This window comes from Brassica rapa, chromosome A06 (assembly GCF_000309985.2).
Source record: "Brassica rapa cultivar Chiifu-401-42 chromosome A06, CAAS_Brap_v3.01, whole genome shotgun sequence".
Taxonomy (NCBI): Eukaryota; Viridiplantae; Streptophyta; class Magnoliopsida; order Brassicales; family Brassicaceae; genus Brassica; species Brassica rapa.
In genome coordinates this window covers 6,672,736-6,694,505 of record NC_024800.2, presented here as the reverse complement: position 1 = coordinate 6,694,505, position 21,770 = coordinate 6,672,736, and the positions used below count along the sequence as shown (strand labels likewise).

General features: G+C 36.7%; 4 protein-coding genes across 7 annotated transcripts; 2 read left to right on the top strand and 2 right to left on the bottom strand.

Annotated features, from left to right (window-relative positions):
• The first annotated feature begins 359 nt into the window (after nt 1–359).
• On the top strand, nt 360–3,560 carry LOC103872453. 3 transcript variants are annotated; one of them, XM_033272877.1, is made up of 2 exons: nt 360–1,503; nt 1,585–3,560. In XM_033272877.1, the coding sequence occupies exons 1-2, from the start codon at nt 794–796 to the stop codon at nt 3,311–3,313; spliced, it is 2,439 nt and encodes an 812-aa protein (XP_033128768.1). In that variant the 5' UTR covers nt 360–793; the 3' UTR covers nt 3,314–3,560. The 3 variants fall into 3 exon arrangements, with proteins under 3 accessions (XP_033128768.1, XP_033128767.1, XP_009149099.1); XM_033272876.1 differs by having other exon boundaries at nt 361–1,526; nt 1,602–3,560; XM_009150851.3 differs by having other exon boundaries at nt 361–3,560.
• Nucleotides 3,561–3,987: 427 nt separating this feature from the next.
• LOC103872452 (protein PAT1 homolog) lies at nt 3,988–7,903 on the bottom strand. 2 transcript variants are annotated; one of them, XM_009150850.3, is made up of 6 exons: nt 7,673–7,903; nt 7,378–7,446; nt 6,936–7,087; nt 6,789–6,845; nt 6,590–6,653; nt 3,988–6,249 (listed from the first exon to the last, which is right to left on the bottom strand). In XM_009150850.3, the coding sequence occupies exons 2-6, from the start codon at nt 7,409–7,411 to the stop codon at nt 4,262–4,264; spliced, it is 2,295 nt and encodes a 764-aa protein (XP_009149098.1). In that variant the 5' UTR covers nt 7,412–7,446; nt 7,673–7,903; the 3' UTR covers nt 3,988–4,261. The 2 variants fall into 2 exon arrangements, with proteins under 2 accessions (XP_009149098.1, XP_033128769.1); XM_033272878.1 differs by lacking the exons at nt 6,590–6,653; nt 6,789–6,845 and having other exon boundaries at nt 3,988–6,214; nt 7,026–7,087.
• A 288-nt stretch (nt 7,904–8,191) lies between these two features.
• LOC103872449 (serine/arginine-rich splicing factor SR45) lies at nt 8,192–11,376 on the top strand. The gene is made up of 12 exons (XM_009150846.3): nt 8,192–8,580; nt 8,716–8,790; nt 8,885–8,973; nt 9,128–9,174; nt 9,259–9,339; nt 9,432–9,597; nt 9,679–9,877; nt 9,949–10,014; nt 10,157–10,270; nt 10,556–10,622; nt 10,724–10,761; nt 11,072–11,376. Exons 1-12 carry the CDS (start codon nt 8,396–8,398, stop codon nt 11,139–11,141), a joined length of 1,197 nt encoding a protein of 398 aa, XP_009149094.1. The 5' UTR covers nt 8,192–8,395; the 3' UTR covers nt 11,142–11,376.
• Nucleotides 11,377–11,387: 11 nt separating this feature from the next.
• LOC103872450 (amyrin synthase LUP2) lies at nt 11,388–21,287 on the bottom strand. The gene is made up of 17 exons (XM_033272879.1): nt 16,890–21,287; nt 14,895–15,080; nt 14,696–14,785; nt 14,413–14,610; nt 14,079–14,163; nt 13,827–13,993; nt 13,570–13,761; nt 13,365–13,478; nt 13,161–13,280; nt 12,959–13,081; nt 12,761–12,859; nt 12,619–12,675; nt 12,331–12,521; nt 12,065–12,242; nt 11,903–11,983; nt 11,749–11,832; nt 11,388–11,636 (listed from the first exon to the last, which is right to left on the bottom strand). Exons 1-17 carry the CDS (start codon nt 17,094–17,096, stop codon nt 11,535–11,537), a joined length of 2,274 nt encoding a protein of 757 aa, XP_033128770.1. The 5' UTR covers nt 17,097–21,287; the 3' UTR covers nt 11,388–11,534.
• Nucleotides 21,288–21,770: the final 483 nt, after the last annotated feature.

The window sequence follows — 21,770 nt, the reverse complement described above, 5'->3', positions numbered from 1 at the left end:
GACGGGCCCAACGCCACCGTTTCGGCTTTTCTCTATTTCCAACGGCTCTGTTCTTTTTAAAGGGTTGCCAACGGCTCTGTCCTTTTATTTCGTAAGTGAAAGCCGTAACGGCTAGTTTATCTGAAACCCTATAATTATCTAAGGATCATACGTGTCTTCATCGAAGCCGTCCAAAATGGACAACGGTGATTCATCAACACCAATTGAATAGAATATTTTTAAAGTTGACCTCAATGTTTTGAGAAACATCAATTTCTTCTCAAATGTTTCTATATTATCCACTAAATCCAATTTAGACGCAAACTCAAGGTAAAAAAACCATTAAATCCAATTTAGACACAAACTCAAGGTAAAAAAGAAAACTTCTTTCTCAAGGAATCAAACGGAATAAAAATGCTTGTATTCAATCTTATTCTACATAGGATGGTAACTTATCCTTATATTGCCACTGCAAACCCCCCCCCCCCCCCCCCTAAAATAGTGAATCACAGAGCATATCACATGTAAAAGTTTATGGGAGATAATTGAAACTTTTGGAAAACAAAGAGGTTTTGTTTAAAAAAAGGAAAACCAAGGGGTTCAATTTACAAATATAAAACCATTTTGTATAACATAAATAAATACGCCAAACGTGCAACTAGCCGTTACGATCTCTCCTTCTCTCTCTTTAAAATTCAAAACTGTGGATCTCTTAAGCATCCAACATAATCTTTCAGATTCTTGATATCTTCTTTCCTCTAAATAACTCATTCCTAATTCTCCAAGGATCCCTCAGAGATTTCAACCATCAATCATGGATTCTTCTTCTCCTTCGATCCCTTCCCGTCCAAACCCTAAACCAAGAAACTCCGAGACAGGAGATCTGATGCGGCGGAGCTTTCGAGCCAGCCCATTTCTTGGGAAACTCACCCGGGGGGCCGAGTCTGGGGATAAAGAGAACCAGATCTCAGATGCCGTGGTCAAAGCTCCGAAGGGTGTCAAGAACTTCATGTCGCCGACCATTTCTGCTGTTTCTAAGATCAATCCGTCTCCGAGGAAGAAAATCTTGTCTGACAAGAACGAACTGTCTCGTTCCTTCGACAAAACCCATCATCATGTAACTCAGGTTCGGTCATCTGTCACGTTTTGTGATGTGGTTAGCTTCATTGGGGAAGAAGATAAAGATAAAGATCAGATTTTTATCTGTGAAAAGAAGAAGGAGGAGGAGGGGGAGTCTCATGACGTCACTGTTACTGATATGGATGATTCGAGCTTCGACGTTAGTCCTCTCCCTGCTTCGGTTCCGTTCACGTTCCCTGCGTTTGAGGCGAATGAAGTTGATGCGTCGGTGACGCCTTATGATCCGAAGAAGAATTACTTGTCGCCGAGGCCTCAGTTTCTTCATTATAGGCCAAATCCAAGACTCGAGCATGCTTCTGAGGAGTGTAAGCAGCTTGAGGAGATTTTTAGCTCTGATAGCTCTTCTGCTGATACTGATTTGTCTGGAGAGGAGAGCCAACAAGAGGAGGAAGTTGCTTCTCAGCAAAGTGTAGAAGAAGAGGCAGTGGAGGAACTTGCTTCTCAGGAAGGTGTAGAAGAAGAGGCAGTTGTTTCTCAGCAAAGTGTAGAGGCAGTGGAAAGCCAACAAGTGGAGGAAGTTGCTTCTCAGGAAGGTGTAGTAGCAGTAGAAGAAGAGGCTGAAGTAACCCTAGACGAGAATGATGATGAGGAGCACTTGGAAGCAGTGGAGAGTGAAGAAGAAGAAGAAGTAGTGGTTGGTGAAAGCACTGAAGAAGCAGAAGAAACTCATCAGGTTCCAAGACAATCTCGGTTCAAGACATCCAAGTTGCTTGGTTGGATGTTGGTTCTTGGTTTGGCGTACACGTTGTTGGTTTCCTCAGTGACGCTTACTCTTCCAAACATTAGTCAAGATTCACATTTCTACAAGTTTCATATCCCACCAGAGATCACAACGTCCGCAAGAGAGAGCTTTGAGCAGTTGAGTGAGAAGCTTGGGATGTGGGCTGGATCATCACTTGTTTACATGGATAAGTTGATCTCTAGTCTACGAGAAGAAGAAGGGTATGGTCCGTTTCAGTTCCATAATCTTACTGGTGTTTTGGAAGAGACAAGATTGTCTGATGCTGTTTTCCAGCCAACTAGTGGTGAAATCAGTGTTGCTGGGTTGCTAGTGGATAGCCTAGACTTGAGCTCAGAAATGGATACAGAAGAAGAGAATGGTGTTACTCAGGAGCCTGAAGAACTGGAGAGCAGTGGTGAAACCGAACTTGAAGATGTCTACGAAGAGGATAGCAATGAACTGGAGCAAGAGAGTGAAGGAGGAGAGATCACTTTGGCAACAATCACAGAGGTGAATGTCGGTGAAGTGTATGCAGATTCTCTTTCTGAAGAAGAGAGTGGTGGCCAAGATACTGATGGTGTTGAAGAGCAGAGAGAATATGAAGAAAACGAAGTTCATGAACATGAAACTACATCAGCCCAAAACGACGAGAAGATGATGGAAGAATCTGAATCCAACGGACACCATCTTGATGATGTGGAGCCTGCTGCAATCAGTGGTCACCAGCAAGAAGACACTAGTGCATTAGCCAACTCTGACAATGTACCAGAAGAAGGAGGTATTGGGGAAACTGGTGAAGCCAGCTTGGATGTTTCAGCAGAAACTAGTGATGTAGATGGTAATGATTTGGAAGAAGAGAGTGGGATTGGTGAAGAAGTTTCTGTTAATGCAGAAGACTGGAAGGAGATACTGTTGAACAACCAGAAGAAAGTGATGGTCTTGGTGTCGACTGTGCTGGTTATGCTTGCTGCGGCTGCTGCTTTCTTGTTAGCTAACAAGAATGCAAAACCTGTGATTCATGAAGAAGAGGAACCAACAACAATCTCTGACGCTAAAGAGGTAAACGTTGAGCATGCGCCAGTAGAGAATCTGATCAAAGAAAGGCTTTCTACACTGAACTTCAAGGATGAGGACGAGGAAGAGGAAGTTAATGATGACAGGAAAAGAGAGGAGGTATCATCAACATTCCCTTCTGAGATGAGTTTCAGTTTCCACAAGGACAAGTCATTACGCAGCTGCAGCAACAGAGATGAGCTTAAAGAATATCAAAGCGGTGGAGGTAGGAAGAGTAATGACAGCGGTGAATCAATGGCTTCCTCGGCATCAGAATACTCCATAGGGGGCTCTGTCTCATACGGAAGTTTCACAACATACGAGAAGATACAAAAGAGGAGTGGACGTAAAGAGGAAGAGATGGTAACACCAGTGAGGCGTTCAAGCAGGATCAGGAACCATCAACATTCTGGACAATGAATTTAGAAACTAGCTTTTAGACTTCATTGTGTTACTACTACTGATTTGTAGTAAAGCTTTTTCATCTCACTGAAGCTTAGTAGTATGGTGACTTTGTTGTTTGTGATCTTTTTAGCTTTTGGATGTGATTCTCTTCTTTAAAGTTTCTTGCTTTAGTATTTGTCTGACATTGTACTTCAACAGTGTGATGAGCCTCTTTTGGCCTTTTGTTTTAATAATATTGTTCGTTTTTTTCCTGAAGTTATCATCACTGTATATTGTATGAACACCAGGATTGTTAAGTTTTGCAAGAACACAACTGATTTGGTGTTCAAGTGTGAGTTGACGATGATAAATTGATTAGTTATAGCCTTATAGGTAATACAATAGCTATAACTAACAATCCAATAGCTTAAAGTACATTGGATTCATCATTTGCTCCCTTTCATTACCATATTCTACCTAAGAACTCTGCGCTTCTCAGGTTTAAGGTTACAACCTTGACTTTGTTCACAAGGAAATGGACAAGAGAATCAAATTCTCGAACAAGTTGTTCTTTAAACTTGGGTTCAAAACACAAGAAACATAGCAGAAAGTAGATTTGAATTGATTGAGAGGTAATACACATCACAGCCCCAAGAACACTTAGCTAGACAATCAGCCACTTTGTCGAGACACATTAAAAGACAAAGAAATGAAACAAAAAACCAAAGAACGGTAAGATTTTGGTCCCGAGGAAAAAATCAAAACCGTTAGACCTCTCAGTATCTTAAATAAAACACATCCAAACATAGAACAGTAACTGCCATTTGCTATCTTTTATGTAAAACAAGCTTTAAACCTTCCCTGTACATGCAAACTTCTTCTGTTTCTTTCACATCATTAATGTTCATCAAGAAAAAAAAAAAGATGAGTATCAAAGAAAGAAGAGTTCTGCTCCATGCGGAACTTTCGTTTTTTTCTTTACTATCATTGACTTATGACTGTGTCCGTTTTCTGGCTACCAAGCTTCAAGAACTCCACAAGTATTCTCTTTTGCTCATCACTAATGTGTGGGAAACTCGCACGTAGAAGCTCGATTGGCATTTCCCTGACAATGGCTTGTGCAGCAGCTTCAGTCATCTCCGCGCCAAAGTGTGGTGACAACTGCGAATTCAAGTTCTGCATTATACTGTCGTACTTGCTGATGCAATGTTTCATCAGCAAGTTGAAGAACTCATCAAAGGACGCACGCCACAGATTCATGCCTGCGTTGTTGTAATGATTAGCACGGAGAAGCTCGGCAGCTCTGTCGAGTGCACATTTGAGAATAACCGTAGCTTCGTCTCCCACGGGACTACCCAAGGGACGAAGCGGTGGCTGCTCAGAAGAACAAGAAACTGCTGCTAGGCACGCACTTACGGGTCCAAGATCCATGGTTTGAATGCACAAAACGATAACTTTCGCAAGTTTGATTGTAGTTTCCCTGGTTTCGGTATCTGATGATCGCGCTCCGAACAAGGACCTTAAGTGTCTGAAAATGGCCATGGAAACTATACGCATCAGATCGCTGCCAGGGATAAGAAGCTGGAGGTACCTTGTAAGTAGCTTCCGACCCTTTCGAAGGGAGATAATCCTCAGAAACACGAGATTATCCTGAGATTCAATCCCATCGTTTTGCCCGTTCTTGCCGAGAGGGTCAACAAGCTGCAGCGACACTGCAAGCCCATCCAACAGAGCTTGCCGCTTTTGCCTCAACTGGTTTCCACCGTCTTGGACTTGATTGAACTTTAAGAACCGGTCAATATCATCTACTTCCAGGAAGAGGTAGAGACCTTCCTCAATAATCACCCTAGCTGCAAGCATCGGTTCTTGTTCGAGAGGCTTGGCTGTATCCTTATGCTCCAGGTTACCAGATTTAGGATCCATTTCAAGCAGAGGACGAGGCCTGCGGACAGAAGAGAAAGGAACTCGACCAAGAGCGTCAACATGAAGAAACGCATGGGGCTCGTTGTTAGTACGTGCACGAGATGGAAGGTCTCTCAAATGATTCGGACAGAAGCGATGCTTCTGCTTTTCACCCTCAGGTTTCTTAGCAAGACGAGCCTGGTGGTAATAATCATCCACATAAGGATCATTGGTGAGTGTGCCTGCAAGCTGGATTTTTAGCATGTTCTCTATTTCATCAGCTGACATGTATTTCGACCGGAAACGACTATCTCTCCTTTGAAGACCACCATCAAAACTCTGTTGATGAAACCGCATGTTTTGTCTGTTCCCCTGACCTGATCCTGGTCTTGCTTCCCTCATATCACCAAACCCAAGCATTGCATCATAACTGCCTGAGGATGAAGAACGAGAAAGGTGGGAATTAAAAAACTGAGGCTGCATTCCTGGCAAATGCCCATGAGGCTGCATCGGATGTGGTATATTATTCTGGGGAACCGGCATCTGAGGCATCCTCTGCTGTGGAGGCAACAAACCGTTTTGATGAGGTAACTGTTGTTGTGGCAACATGTTGTTCATGATCCCAGAAGTATCCTCAGGATACATGTTTGGCCGATTCATCCATTGAGCTGGTGGGCGATTGTTCAGAGGTTGAAACTGAGGCACGTTTCCAGGGAGCTGTGGTGACCCATGATGCATGCCAACCAACCGAGGATGAGAACCTGGAAAAGGGGAGAGATTTGGGGATCCCATATGAGGCCCACCAGAATGATATTGCTGATCTGGCGGTCTGCCACCAGATGACTTTGGCAGAAGAATAGGTTCGCTGGAAAATTGTTGCTGATGCTGGTGCGGCCGCTGGTGATGCTGTGGCTCAGGATATGATATTGCTCGGTGCAGGTTTCTTTGCTCAATAAGATCTGGAGTAGAAAAAGGCTGAGATATCCACCTTTTGTCATTGGAATCCAGTATCTGCTGGCCATACAAATTTGGCAACTCCTCCCCCTGGTTCCGTCCATCAACAAAATAATCTAGGAAGAAAGATGAATGATAAAGGGGTTAATTACCGATCTAGTGAACTGCTAACCCTAAAGCCTTTAGTACAAGACACGGAAGATCCCAAGTGATGCCCAAACAACCACAACATGAATAAAGGAAAATGAGCTGGAAGCTGGAAATCTATCACACCATAAAATTCTCAAGTAAAGAACACAACTAAATAGAACATCCTCTATATTCCCCATAGAGAAACTTAAGATAAGCTCTGACCTACAGACAGTATGCGATGAGCAAAACTGATGCAACAAACAATGATATCAGTTATTCGTTCCTTGTGTAAAGAGATAATATTCAATGCACATAATAACTCACTCTGTCTTGATCCATTGTCAGCTATTGGTACCGTGCCTCTATGTCCGTCATGATCCCTATTCAACTGTAACAGCAAAGAATAAAACTCCTCAGGGGTTATAAGCTTCAATAAACAAGTTCTTGCTCGAGCACAAGCAAAGAGAACCACGGCGTGATGGGAGTAAGACAACTGATCAGAGGCCTAATAAAGCTAGCTGACCTTTGAAAATGTGCCAGCAAGATCATCAACGTCGGAGAGAGTTCTGGAAAGTTCAGTCTGCAAGTATTGGGGGAGAATTGTAAGTCACACATGAAGACATGGAAGAGATTAAAAAAAAGATGGGGTTGAGGTATAATAAATAATAACCTCTTCCTTATCAAAGGCGAAATCTTGTCCTATCCCAGCAGCAGGCAGAGGAAACTCGTCTTCTTCGTCATCCAAGCCACCAAGCTCAACCTCCTCAACAACATGGTTCCCAAAAAAGGCATACTGAGATGCATCAAAGACAGAATCACCACCTGCACCAAAGAAATAATCAAATTACATGTAGGAAACAGAAAGCTATGTGGATCTCTAAAGGATGATACTTTACTACTGCCACACCAAGTTTGTTTTTTTAATAGAGTATACAGCGAATGAAAGGAACAGATCAATCTATTTCCTAAATAAAATTCATTAGGAGATGAAACTGTTGCAAGCCAGCAACGAATCTCTATTCATGAACCATCGAAGATGGATATCAAGCTAGATTGAGATAAAACCTACTTAAAAAAAAGAGTATACTTGAATAATAGAGAATCAACAAAACCTGTAGAGATATCTCCCATCTGCTTTAGATCCATAGACGCGGAAGCTTGTTTGAATAGTAATACTCCCACTGCCAAATCCAGCACCAGGATTAGTCTTTAGCTTTATTTTAAAAGAACAAAACTTGGAATCGATTGAAAGAAATAATCGGAAAACCCAGATTAGACCAAAAAAAAAAAAGTTGAACGATGCAGCTATCTAAAATTCAGGTTATTCGAAATTTTAAATCCCTAAATGTATACTAGGACTGTAGAAATCGGATGACGATCGGATTACAGCGGAAAAAGGAAACGAACCGTTCTGGAGGAGGAAAGGAAATAGATTTGGCTGCCGCCTCCAGGAACGATGAGAGCGAGAGAAGTTTGTGATTTGAGGGAAATGAATGAATGATGGATAAATTTGGGTTAGTTTGACAAAATTGAAACCAAACAAAAATTTCTTTTAGGAGAATGAGGAGAGGAGGTGGTGATGTGGGGTTGGGCGGTTGCCAGCTTTATCTTTTGAAAAGGATGTGTATTTTATTTTCCCTTTCTTTTTTTTTATTAATGTTTTATTGATTAGTTCTTTAACTTACATAAACCGACCATAATTTTTTTTAATAGAAAATACGATGCGGTATGGTTTTGCGACCATAGTTTAGACAATTCTTGATTACCAGCATTGTTAAATCGATTAGAACATTTTTCTAATGATTAGTTGAGTTTTAAATTATGAGTTGCTACTTCATAGCTTTTTTATATTTTGAAAAAAAAAAAAAAATTCATGAAATTAATGGCAAAACGAATAAACGAAACGCAACATGTAAAAAGCCTAAAACGCCATCAAAAAGTTAGTCATGGCCTTATAAGCTAAAAAAAAAGCCCTTTAAAATAATAATTACCCGCCACGTATCACTCCTCTCGCGGAATTTTTTAATGCTTGTAAAAAAAAAAAAAGTAAAATTCACAGTCACTTTCATCTTTTCTTTTATCCGCTAGGGTTTTGAAGGTCGTCTTCGCGATTCTGCTCGATTGTCGCCCATGGCGAAACCAAGTCGTGGACGTCGTTCACCTTCCGTCTCTGGGTCTTCCTCTCGTTCCAGCTCCAGATCTCGTTCGAGTCCGTCCAGGTCTATTTCGCGCTCCAGATCGCTCTCTTCTTCTTCTTCTTCTCCTTCCAGGAGCGTTAGCTCTGGGAGTCGCAGTCCTCCACCTCGTTCAAAAAGGTTAGGGTTGTCTTTCTAACTTTTTTCAATTTGCCCCAATTTAGAGGTTTTAAGATTGGAGACTGTTGCATTTAATAATTATTATGTGTAAAAATTTTATTCGTGTGGCGTGAATGTTCTGATCTATCTTTGCAGTTCTGCTGGGCCTGCTAGTAGGCGAGGTCGCTCTCCTCCTCCTCCTCAGTCTAAAGGAGCCTCTTCACCCTCTAGGTAAAACGCTACCGTTTCAACTGATATGTAGTTTAATGCTTTCAATTAGATCCTCACTTTTTGCTGAGTTAACACAATCGAATTATGATTTCAGGAAAGCTGCACCTGTTCAAGAATCACTTGTTCTCCATGTTGATTCTCTCAGCAGGAATGTGAATGAAGGCCATCTCAAAGAAATATTTGGTATGTTGGTTGATCTTTTCATATAGGTCGTTATTGTCATAGCCCATCACTGGCATTATTGCTATTGTAGTTTTCTGCTGACCAACTGGATTGGCTACAATTTTAAAACTTCACACTCTGTGTTAGTAATGAGTTTTTGTTCTCGTATTTGTAGGCAACTTTGGTGAAGTTGTACATGTGGATCTTGCCATGGATCGGGCTGTAAGCTGCTATTTCGATGTTCTCTGTTATTTCCTGGCATTACGTGTTAAGAGATATGTTCATAACTCTTTTGCATATTAACAGGTTCATCTTCCAAAAGGATATGCTTATGTTGAGTTCAAGGCAAGAGAGGGTGCTGAGAAAGCTCAGCTGTTTATGGATGGTGTATGTCTTTTTCCAAATATGAACATGCACTATGTTATTTACTTAACATAATGGCTGAAAAGATTTGTACTTGTCTTGTTTATTTACCGCAGGGTCAAATTGATGGAAATGTTGTCAAAGCAAAGTTCACACTACCACCGCGTCAGAAAGTATCTTCACCCCCTAAACCTGTCTCAAGTGCACCAAAAAGAGAGGCTACAAAATCTGATAGTGCCGGTGCTGACATTGAGAAAGATGGGCCCAGGCGCCCAAGAGAGAGTACGTCTTTGTTTATATATTTTGTTATTGTTGTAACATATGTTTTGATTGTGTCAATGATTCTCATCAATATGTGATTAGCTTCTCCGCAACGGAAACCAGTACTTTCTCCAAGAAGGCGATCACCTCTGCCTAGGAGAGGCGCGTCACCTAGGAGATTACCTGATTCTCCCCCTCGTCGAAGGCCAAGCTCTCCTATCCGCCGGCGTGGTGATACACCACCTAGACGCAGGGCTGCATCGCCATCTTCTCCTCCAAGACGACGTAGATCTCCTCCAAGGTCAGCTGTTTGCACCATTTGTTTTCTGTGGCTATTTTAGAATCAATCTCTCATCTTTTATGTATCAACAGGGGCTCCCCTAGAAGAATCCGTGGCAGCCCTGTTCGCAGACGGTCTCCTCCTCCTCTAAGACGAAGGTAAGTCCATTCATAATTACAAAAATTACTGAACCAGCCTACAAAGCAGTAGTGTTTGGACGATAGGAACTACTGCTTTGTAGGCTAGTTCATTGGAGCTAGAAAAAGTGTCAGTTTTGTAATTATATTGAATTGGTTTCAGGTCACCTCCAAGGAGACTACGCAGTCCTTTAAGAAGATCTCCAATCCGCAGACGTAGCCGATCCCCAATTCGTAGACCTGTTCGCTCTCGTTCAAGGTCGCTTTCACCCCGCAGGTATGTTTAAACCCATTAAGAATGTTTTTTGGGCTACCTTTGACATCTCCGGGATTTTATTTCGTTGCAGTTGCATAGCTGAGATAGTACCTATGATGATATGAGTCGTGACATGTCTTTTGCTCTTGTTTTTTCCTAGTATACTTCAAGTTCCTACTTTGTGTTATCCTTGCATGTAGTTTTGTGACATATTGATTCCTGTACACATATATACCGCATATGATAAGTTATATAGATCTATGTGGAGTATGCTATTGGTGTAAATGTGTCTTTCTTTATAAGCAGGGGACGAGGTCCAGCTGGGAGACGTGGGAGGTCATCTTCATACTCTAGTTCGCCAAGTCCCAGAAGGGTAAGGGTTTGTTGCAGATACTTTTTAGCTATAAAATGTTGATGCCTTGTTGAGTAGTGTTTTGATTTTTTTTGTCTTGTGTGCGTTATTGAAACTCACAGGTTCCTAGGAAGATTTCAAGGAGCCGCAGTCCTAGAAGGTAAACACTTTCTTTACTGAACACTAGTCCTCACTCCTCATCTTAACTGGAAACACTTTATGTTTGCAGAATGCATTAGTAGGAAAATGCTCATTGTTTAGATGTGTAGTAAAGTCGATCCATATCTTGATGAAAGACACACAGTAAACATTTGGAACGGACACTAGTTATTGAGCTCCACGTGATTGATATGTTAACGTGAAAATATTTGTTCGCACTAGTTATATCAAAGACAATATGTGCAGTGCTTAACAGTGGTGATCATCTTTGATGTGAATGAGTTTGTTGTTGTTGGCTGTTAAATGTGTAGGCCACTGAGAGGGAAAAGAAGCAGCAGTAACAGTAGCAGCAGCAGCTCACCGCCTCCTCGCAAAACATAATGTAATAAATGTAGTTTTAAAAGAAGAAGAAAAACTTGTCTTTCAGCACCTTCTCCATCTCCCATTCAAAGCTATATTATCTGTCTCGATCGGCTGAAGTTTACCAGTGTGGACCAAACGAGAGTTGTGGCTTTTGTAGTGTTTGGATGTTTAAAGACTCTTTTGTGTATCGTCCATTATCTATCTGAGTTTAGTATCTTATCTTATGAGTACTACGGACTCTAAATTTTTCTCACTCCCGTTAAAAAGCGAAGACGACTTCTTGAATATAGTTTTATTCATGGTACAATCCAATGGAAAGAGACCAAAAAGAAAAGAGTGTAACAACATACATGACCGGGTCACTATGTGAAATAATGTGTATAACTAAAAAATCTTGAGTAGCTGCAAAAGCTAAATAACTTTGCGGTACTCTGCAAGCGCCCATATAGGGAAGATGTTTCTGTAGGTGACATAGTTTAGAAAACAATTCTTCATGAACACTCCTGTCATTTCCTGCACACAAGCAGCAACATATGTTATTATAATAATAATTCAAGTAAAAATAATTTCTTTGGTCAATATGATATTTTGGATGTAGAAAAAGAGAGAGAGATCATATTAGTACCTGTTGAGGATAATCTCCGTTTTCCAACTGCGAATTGATGATAAGTTTGGCAGCACGGTGAAGAGGCACTGGATCTCTCTCGGCCTGATAACAAAACATTAAAACATGACATTCATTTTAAACATATACTTTAATCAAGAAATGTTTGACAAACCTGTCCCGTTTGAATTAGACCCATCAATGCCCAAGCGGTTTGCACCAGGTTTGATCTTCCTCCTTCCAACTCTATGTATCTCTGCATTATCCAACAAGATTCAAGACTCTGTTGCTTAAAGCACTTTCTAAAACGTTGAAAAGATTGTAAAAGAGACAGTACCTTTTCAGAGCAAGACAAATAGCTTTCTCCCCAACCTCCACTGCTGTTTTGTTTCTTGAGAAGGAAGGCAACACCTTCACGTATAGCCAAACAGTTTTCATACGTTTTACCAACTGCTACTAAGCCTTCAAGAGCAAACCATGTTGCATATGTGTAGCATACTCCCCAGCTTCCATACCTTTGCCAGTTAAAAAAATGAGATACTTGTCCTGATTAATGCTTTGGCCTTAGATATACACTCTTTTTTAAGTTTAATGGGACAGTACCATGAACCATCTGCTTCTTGTGTGTTTTCTATAAATTGCACCGCCTTTTCAATGGTTCTATCAATCTCTCTGGTCCTGTGATCTGGATATAGTTTCTTGAACATGATCAATGCTTGGATAACCGATGAAGTACATTCCACGTACTCACGCTCGATAACAAGATCAGCTAGCATCTCTGTAGGGTTGAACAACTGGAACACATATTTACAAAAAAGGATATGGGTTTAGTCTGATGATAAAAAATCTCTTAATATTATTTGTAGATAAAGTAGAACAGTAAGTTATTACTTCTAACCATCCATATCCACGGGCAGGCTCCCATGCTGTCATACCTCCATTTTCACTCTACAAATAAAGCAATGGTCACAAGAGTTTGATTTCATTTGTCATTTTAACATAAAACATTTGTCTTAGGGATTGATATTCTCACCTGATAAGATAGTAAGAGGTTCACAGAATCGTATAGCTGCTCAGGATCCATTCTTGGGCCAACAACGTCAGGTGGCATCTTGGAGAGCAGAAGACAACACTATATATGAAACCAAGAAGAGATGTATGTTAATTGAGACAAACATTATCCTTAGAACAACAACAAGATCTCTAAGTTTTGTGTTTTGTGATTGATTACTTTAAATGCTTCGGCTGAACAATCTGAAACATTCCAACCCTGATCTCGATCAGAGAAAGTCCATCCTCCTTTGGATATGTGTCGGTTCATCTTCTTGAAATCTCCCGAAGGGTTTTCTCTGATCTTCAAAGTTCTTTGACTCAGGAATAAACACATATATATTCAACTAACTATATAGAGCACTAGTATAATATGAAGTTACCTGAGATCTCTTAATGAAATCATGTCCTTTCTTGAGTACATGAGCGGTTTCATTAGACATGTTACTAGCAAGTAAAGCTTGAATCGCAAGTGATGTGTCCCAAAGTTGACTTCCAAAACTCTGCATCATAAATGCTTGGAACTCAAGTAACCTAGTGATTGAGCGTATACATATATAGGTTAGAACTATATATAAGACTTTTACCTGCACTTTCATCCCATCCTCAGCAATCCAAAAATAATCTGGAACTCTAGCGAGATGCTTCTTGAAATATTCTCCGTTTGGATCTTCAACCCAAGAAGCAAGTACGCACATTGCCTGTTTTTAGTCAGATCATACATATTCTTAAATATCATTCTTGTCATGTCTTATAAACTTTTGTTTAAAAGGACTACTCAATGTGTTTCACCTTCCCAGCGCATCCAATGTTGATATACCGGCTATTTTCATCTTCATAGTGTATGTAATCCACCACTACCTTAAGAGCCTTTTCTCTCACAAGCTTGTTCAGTGGCCAACGTGTAAGCAAAGGCTCGCCGAAAACGTGAAGACTATCCCATACAAAATCTTGAATAGAAGGATGTGGATAATACATGTCTTCCTACATGGTACAACATAAGAATCTTGCAGAGAAAGAAAGAAACAAATAAAAAAGCGTGAACTAACCTTTGCGTATGAACGTCGTGCTTTATTCCAATCGATTTCTTCATAAGGTTGTACGTAGAGTTCTTCTCGAAGTTGCAGAATAAGAGGTGTTATTGGACCAACAAATCTCTTTCCATAAAAGTAAGACGTGACCAAGTAAACCAGCCGGCAAAAGCATGTAGTTTTCCCTGTTGTTATTATTGTTTCTTACTTCAAAAACATCATATCACACAACAAAAGAAATTACTCCAAGATTTTACAAAAATAACAAACCAAGATGTATTGGAAGCCAAGAAGGTAGGAGCCAGATCTCTGGAGGCATTGGGTTGGTTCCACTCCAATCATAGATTCCAAGTATCTACACAGACAAATACAATATAATGGATATAAACACAACTACCTTTTTGAATATATATATATTTCTTATGTGCATGGTTAATTCTCAACCACATGAAACATTCGTCCTGGCCTCCAAATTTTAAAGAACTATTATACATATATTGCATGGCCTCTTAAATTACCAAAACAAATTATTGAAATTAACCTAAAATGTTTATGGCCCACTAAATCTTAGATCCGGTCATGCTTATGTTTCTGAAAATCTTACCGAGAGCCAAGACTTTCCCCAAGAAGGTATGTAAGTCACACCACCATGATCAAGAATCCATTGCCTTGCTCGCTTGCAGGCGTTTCTTGGTCCTCCATCTGGACCTTCTCCAACAATACGCAAACATATGTAGTTCAGTGCGGTGCAAAACATACCGCTCTTGCCTTCTATGTGTAATCCCCAACCCCCATCTTCATTCTGAGAAGCAAAATATAACACATAAGTTAATACCAGATCAGTGTTTCCAGTTCCTGTACTCAGGTAAACTAGTGCAACACTGTACCTGGTGACAATATATGTATCGAAGCATTTCTTTACGATGCTCTTTAGTGAACATCTCATCAAGATGTCCTGTGATATAGAAACAAAACACCTTGCAGCAACAACAACAACAACGAAAAAACACATACTTCAATTACTCAATTTCTTTTACCAAACCTTTACTTGTAGTCCAAGAATGGTTTTCCCGCATAAAAACTTACCATGACCGGAACATAGAAGAGTGGACCTGTGATTTCAGCTGGCCAGTGGCCGTCGCTGCTCTGCAACGCCGAGAAATAGTGAACGGATCGCCGCAATGCATTGGTCGCTTCTTCTTTCGTGATTCTCTGTGCATCGTCGACCTTCACCGGCGGCATTACTTGCTCGAACTTCTTCTCCTTGAGGAACTAATATGGTATCATTATGTTCAAATATCAGCAACTCGTATTGAGTTACAGAAAATTAAATTATCATTTATTGTCATAGGCAAATATATTACCACTTGTAGGAAAATTTAGAATTAATTTTTATTATTTTGTTTACAAGAAATTTAGTTACATTTAAGTTACAAGAAACAAAAATTAGTTACATTTCATGGATTTCCCAATATATCATATGATTATGTTAAAAATCTATCTTTTGTTACTTATATTTTATATATCCTAGCTTAATTTAGCTTATTAGTCTATTTAAAAAGGAATAATTTTTAAAATGCCTTATTTATGAATCAAAATTTGAAAAATACATCTCATTTTTCTAAAACTACACTTTTTATATGTAAAAAGATAATTTTATCCTAATTTTAGCTCTAATGTTTAAATTCTAATAAATAAATTTTAAATTAAGATATTATTATCGTTGAGATTGCTTATATTCAAGATTCACTTACGTTAAATTTGTAAGATAAAAAATCTTTATTATTATGAAATATGTTAAAGTATTTCTATTGTTAGTTTTTTTAGCTATATAAATAAAAAGTTGTTGCTGGTATTATCTATCCGATTAATTCTTTATTATAATTTGAGATTCTCTTGTAACAAGATCGTAGACTAATTTGTGTCTCTCTTGCTATTAGTTGATCCAAAATACAGACAGTGCTTTTGAAAATGCTATATCTCTGATGTTCTTATTTGTTACTCATTATTTTTGTACTTTGATGTGATTGTTATAAATAGACATGTTAGAATTCCATAGACCAAACAAAATTGATGTTGGCAAGAAAATAGACGAATTCGACCAGATCAAAATAAAAATATGTAAAATCAAATTACATCCAGGAATATATTATGAAGAATTAAGAACTACACATGGAATTCATTATGTCTATTTGTTAAATTAATAGTGAACGAGAAATTAAATATTAGATATGCTTATTATTTATTTATTTTTAAATTATTAAAATAAATATAAAGTATATCTTATAGGATTTTGTCAACAATATGATATTATAAAATAAAAAATTAAAATACTATTTAAAAATTAAAATATCAATGTTAAAATTTTAAAATAATTTAAATTCATAATTCTAAAGTTAATCACAGTTTAGTAAAATATTAAATAAATATAAACGTTTCAAAAGGATAATTTAGACAATTTACTTAGATAAAAGTGTAGTTATCAAAAAGTATAAATAAGAGTGTAGTATTAAAATTAAAATCTTATATTGAAATATTTATCCAAAATTTTCCATTTAATTTGTCAGCATTTCTAATATATACATAATTAAAATAACTCAGACCAGAATAACATAATTTTGGATAATTTTATTAATTTTAAAATAAAGTTAGTAAAATTAACAGCCATATAATATTGTTCTAATATCCTCCCATATGAGTTTGCCAAAAAAAAAAAAAATCCTCCCATATGTTACTTAGTAATAAATAATAATGAAAATTTTCAATATTCTTACAATTTTTCCACCTTGAGCTACTAATATATTTTCCACAATTGTATACTGAAATCAGATTACAAGTATATGTTCTTGAAGTTTTTCCTATATATATGTCTTATTCAGATCGAAATAGTTAAAACTAATTAAAATGAAAAGTACAACTCGAATATATTTTTTCCAAATAAAGATTGAATCAAATAAAATCAAAATTTTTATGTTTAGCATAAATTTATAAGAAATAAGGAAAACATTTTTTTTTGGTAAAAGAAAAACATAGTGTTGTATTAAACAAACAATAATAACGCTAATAATAAGGAAAACGTACCTGCATGCGCCATAAAAGATCACCGCAAGCTTTAACCCGATGGCGGCAATTGTAAAAAGTACGACGAGCCTCCTCGACGGCGAACAGTTCCTCTGACGTGCCGGCATTTGGATCAAACTCCCATATTTGCCGACCAGCGAAGTTGTTAGTGCTTATCAAATACGGATTATCTTCTCCTCTTCCTTCTCCTATATTCAACCTCCACATTTTTCCACTTTAAACAGCAGGAAAGAAAAAGATATTATATATTCACATGGGAAAACTATATTTTTTAAAAGGTTATAACTACATAAAACACTAAGACAGTAATTCTAACTTTATAGGTAAATACAATTGCATCAATGGATCATACTTAGGATTTTGCAATAAGAATATATATATATATACATATATAATACACCAAGCACAGAGTCAGAAGAATGATCTAGATATTATATGATATAACTTCATCATCGTACAATAAGATATATATGTATCAACTCGAGAGGATGTGAGAGATATTACAAGTGGTGCGTTGGTATCGTTCTTCGATGAACACTTGGGATAGCTTTGGAATGAAGTAAATGGTACTACGAGGCGTTTTGTGGGTATATATATACATAATTCACAGATTCACAGGAGCTGATCTGATCCCCAAAAAAATATTATTATACTACTTATGCAGGGGTGGTTCTAGGTGAGAACTAGACCGGGCAAGTGCCACATACAAAATTTGAAATTTTCATTAAGTTTTTATTGAATGTAGAAAATCTCAAATGGTTTTATCTCCAATGCTTCATGCACTTCTGGTTTGAAAACTTTATTATTTTATAAGATTTTAAAATTCAAATACTTTTCTATAGCAATAAATTATAATAATAAATCTTATTATATACTTGAATACAACTTTTTTTTTTAAATCAAGTTTTGTATTAATAATATACTCTCTTTTTAGTCAGCAAAATGTAAAATAGTACTCTATTATATGAAGATATAACTTCAGTCTTCAGGTTATTGTCCCACTCATTTCTCCATTTTGTCCGAAGGAAAGAATTCTAGAGTATTAAGTAACTGTTAACCGAGCAAAAAAAAGTAACTGTTAACCTCGTAAAATCAATAAAACACTTATGAATTACATATGGTTGGTTGGCCGTCGTCGATGTCTTAAGTGGGGAAAATCCAAAGTTTCATAAGTTTTGGAGATAGTGTGAGTTCTAGGTTTGAAGTCCCCTAGTTAAAAAAAAAAACTAAACACGCACAAAACAAATATCTTAACCGACCAATACAACAAATAGACGATGACCACAAAAAAAAACAGACCTCCTCACACATCTTTATGTGGAGTCTTCAATTATAACTCTTGAATTTAAATTAGTTCACGTACAACTGTTTATTATTCGAAATAAAAATAAGATTTAGTAGGGACTATTGAACATTGAATTTTGATGATTTAGAAATCCAAGCAAAATATGTGTTAGTGTTATTGTATCTGTGATTTCAATTTTTTTGCTCAAGTCATATGTTATTAATTAGAAATTTCTCAACATTAACTAAAATTAAATTTTATTTACGCTTACATTTTACTTATAAATTTTAGTGGCTTAAGAAAAAAATATGCCAAAAATATAAATACATAAATCCGAAAAACTTAGATTTACAAATACTAATTAAACTTTGTTTGATTTAAGAATCATTATACTCTCTAAGGATTAAATCATATATGGATTTGTAAATCAAATAAAATGATGTTATTTTATTTGATTGATTTTTTTATATAATTTACAATTCTGAAAATAAATGATTATAATAATAAAAATAAGTTTAAATTATTTTTTTGTAAATTCAACATTTACTTGTATAATTGAATAACATTGACTTTCAGTTAGTGTTTAGAAAACTAATAATAGATGATTGTCAAAGATTTTGAAACCCCTAAACTAATAGTAGATGATTTTGTCAATTCGTACTGAGTTTTGTTGTGCGTTGACATAAACATATTCTTAATACTTTAAAGCAAAACAAAATCTTGTCATTAGAAGTTGACAAATCCTTGATAGAATGCAATTTATAATTAAATACCTTTAGGCGTGTTTTGAAACCCGACCCGGATCCGCGGTTGAACCGGTAAACTCGGTGACCCAGAAAAAATCCGGTTTGGATTTTATGAAAAACCCAATATTTAGAAACCTGCAAAAACTATTAAAAACCGGCAAAAACCCACTAAACCCCAGAACTCGATACCGGTTGAACCACCAGTTGAACCAATAAATAACTTTTACTCCTTTTTTAGTTTTTACATTATGTTTTATATTCTAAGTTTTCAATTAAAAAGTTAGGTGCTGACAAAAAAAATAGGTTTTTCCTTTTCAGTTTTATATTTGTAATTTTTAGATTTTGATGAAGATTTTTTACTATGTGACCTAAAAAAAATGAAGTGAACGATGATGGAGAACACCAAAATTATTTGCTGTGATTTGATGTTAGTTTATTTCTGGTATTGACAATTTATTACAATGATCTTTTACTTTAGTTTATTTTGAATTTGAAGTTAATTTATTATTCACATTAGATATTTAAATATTTGTGAGTTTTATATCTTGATTTTTTTAGATGTCATAACTCTTACTTTGTTACAGAAATTTTAAGTAGTCTAAACGATTTTTTTTGATATTTTGCATGTCAAATGAAAATAAAAATATAAAAACTAAAGTTAAGTATTTGCTAAATACTTTTTAAACATAAAGTATATACATATCCAAACTATTATTTTATGTTTTAAAAAATATTTAGAAAATATTAAACTTTAGTTTTTATATATTTATTTTCATAACTAATATATTATCATATAATATAACTAATTCATTTATTAACCTGCGGTTCACCTGCGGTCGACCCAGCGACCCAACGACTCAGCGACCCGGTAAGTCGTCCGGTTCAGTGTCCGGGTCAGGTTTAAAAACATGAACAATTGTTGTGCCTATCGGTGAGCATGGCCGGCTTAACACTGTTATGGTCTTAGGACAAAAAAAATTACCCTTTAAAATTTATATTTAGATAATACTTAAAATATTTTTAAAATTTAATCAGTTATATTTTGTAGATTTTGTGATGAAAATAAAACTATATACATATCAAATATTTTTAGACATTTTTCAATTTTATTTATGATATGTATTATTATTTTTGTAAAAAATATAGATTTATAAAAAAAATTGGTCCTCTTAATTATTAATATGCGAAAAGACACAGATTTGGGGACGGAGCGGTCACACCGCTTGTCTTCCCTATCAACCGGCCCGGTGTGATGATATCTAGTATACAAAAGAAAGCTATTTCTAGTATACAAAAGAAAGCTATTTAGTTTACAAAAAAAAAAAAAAAAAAAGCTATTTAACAACCACTTCAACGCATACGTACATTTAGTTCCAACGACAACAAGATCTTCAACGCATACGTACATTTAGTGCCAACAACAACAAGATCGTTGGATTTATGAGCTATATCAGTGACTTCACAAGCTACCACCACACATTTCAAACGCCCTTTCGGCTTTGGCCTTAATAAAAGATGGCCCTCCTTCACGTTCTGCGATGACAGAAGACGATACAAAAATAATGCATCAGGATTCAGGCTCGTTAAACGCCATTTTGGCATTTATGGCCCTCCTTTACGTCCTGCAAAGAGAAAGCTGGCACAAAAAATATTGCCACAACATGGTTCAGAAACTAGGTCCAGTCAGGCCTAAGCACATGCATTTACTGCATCTGAAAGTTAAGACATCACTAGGCTTGATAGGGTTGTGGTTCAAACAAACTTGGACGTTCCAAGTAAATCTGTAAGGAGAGTGGCTTGCTGTTCAAAGACTTGACCAGCGTTATAACTTCCTGCTTCAGCTACTGCTTTGTATCTGTTGGAATCCATGTTGTTAGTAAACGCGAATTAAATTTGAACTTGAGAAGTAAAATATGATTGAGTCAAATATTTAGGTTTTCTATAATAATTATACTATAAAATAATATTTACAATCTATTAAATCCGTATTTATGTACTATATCAACTTCAAAATCTAATGTTTTTTTTTTCTTTACGAAAAAATCATTATCTAACAAAGATATATTTTCTAATCCTGAAAAGCATATTGTACTGCAGATCTGTAAGTCTGTAACCCCCACACCCCGGATACTGAACTTGAGTCTATTTTCGTCGCGTTCAGTCCAAAGAATATGACTCTTTATCGGAAGATTCACTTCCAAAATCAACAATCTATAGCTAGCCTTCTTTTTTTTTTAACCCACTTCATGAAGTGACTTTAGAATATGACTTTTTTTTACCTCCCCCTCCCACCAACTAGGGGTGGGCGTTCGCGTACCCGTTCGGGTTCGGATCGGGTATTTCGGATTTTCGGGTATTTCGGTATAGAGGTGTAGAACCCGTTCGGGTATTTCTATATTTCGGGTCGGGTTCGGGTATTTTTAGTTCGGATTCGGTTATTTCGGATCGGGTTCGGATATTTAGATTTTGAAAAAAAAAAATTAAAATTTTTATTTCTCAAATTTCTAGTATTTAATAATATAACTTTCAGTTAACTAATTTTTTTATTTAGATTGAATGGTTAATAGATTTGGACATAACATTTTAAAACTAAAAAGACATTAATTTAGTTATTTTTTAAAAAAAGTTGGATGTAACTTTTTGTTAATTTTTAAAATAAAAAACTTGACATGCATTTTAAGTGAGTAGCAAATCATTTTTTCCGTAATTGTATGTACATCTTATGAACTTAAAGTATGTGTAGTATCAATATAAATATTTTATATAAAATGAGAGATGTAAACTAGAAATATAAGGTTAATTATACATATGTTCGGTTATCTTCGGATATCCATTTGGGTTCGGGTATTA

Bases quoted from the DNA above. Each gene is read 5' to 3' on its own strand.
- LOC103872453 (XM_009150851.3), top strand. From the start codon at position 794: ATGGATTCTTCTTCTCCTTCGATCCCTTCCCGTCCAAACCCTAAACCA.
- LOC103872452 (XM_009150850.3), bottom strand. From the start codon at position 7,411: ATGGATCTAAAGCAGATGGGAGATATCTCTACAG. The intron at 6,846-6,935 runs GTTATTATTTAT...CAATACTTGCAG, and splicing joins TCGCCTTTGATAAGGAAGAG to ACTGAACTTTCCAGAACTCT. The intron at 6,250-6,589 runs GTGAGTTATTAT...CTTTCTTCCTAG, and splicing joins TGACAATGGATCAAGACAGA to ATTATTTTGTTGATGGACGG.
- LOC103872449 (XM_009150846.3), top strand. From the start codon at position 8,396: ATGGCGAAACCAAGTCGTGGACGTCGTTCACCTTCCGTCTCTGGGTCT. The intron at 8,581-8,715 runs GTTAGGGTTGTC...CTATCTTTGCAG, and splicing joins CCTCCACCTCGTTCAAAAAG to TTCTGCTGGGCCTGCTAGTA. The intron at 10,015-10,156 runs GTAAGTCCATTC...AATTGGTTTCAG, and splicing joins CCTCCTCCTCTAAGACGAAG to GTCACCTCCAAGGAGACTAC.
- LOC103872450 (XM_033272879.1), bottom strand. From the start codon at position 17,096: ATGTGGAGGTTGAATATAGGAGAAGGAAGAGGAGAAGATAATCCGTAT. The intron at 15,081-16,889 runs GTACGTTTTCCT...ATACCATATTAG, and splicing joins ATCTTTTATGGCGCATGCAG to TTCCTCAAGGAGAAGAAGTT. The intron at 12,522-12,618 runs GTAATAACTTAC...TATGTGTTCCAG, and splicing joins GTGGATATGGATGGTTAGAA to TTGTTCAACCCTACAGAGAT.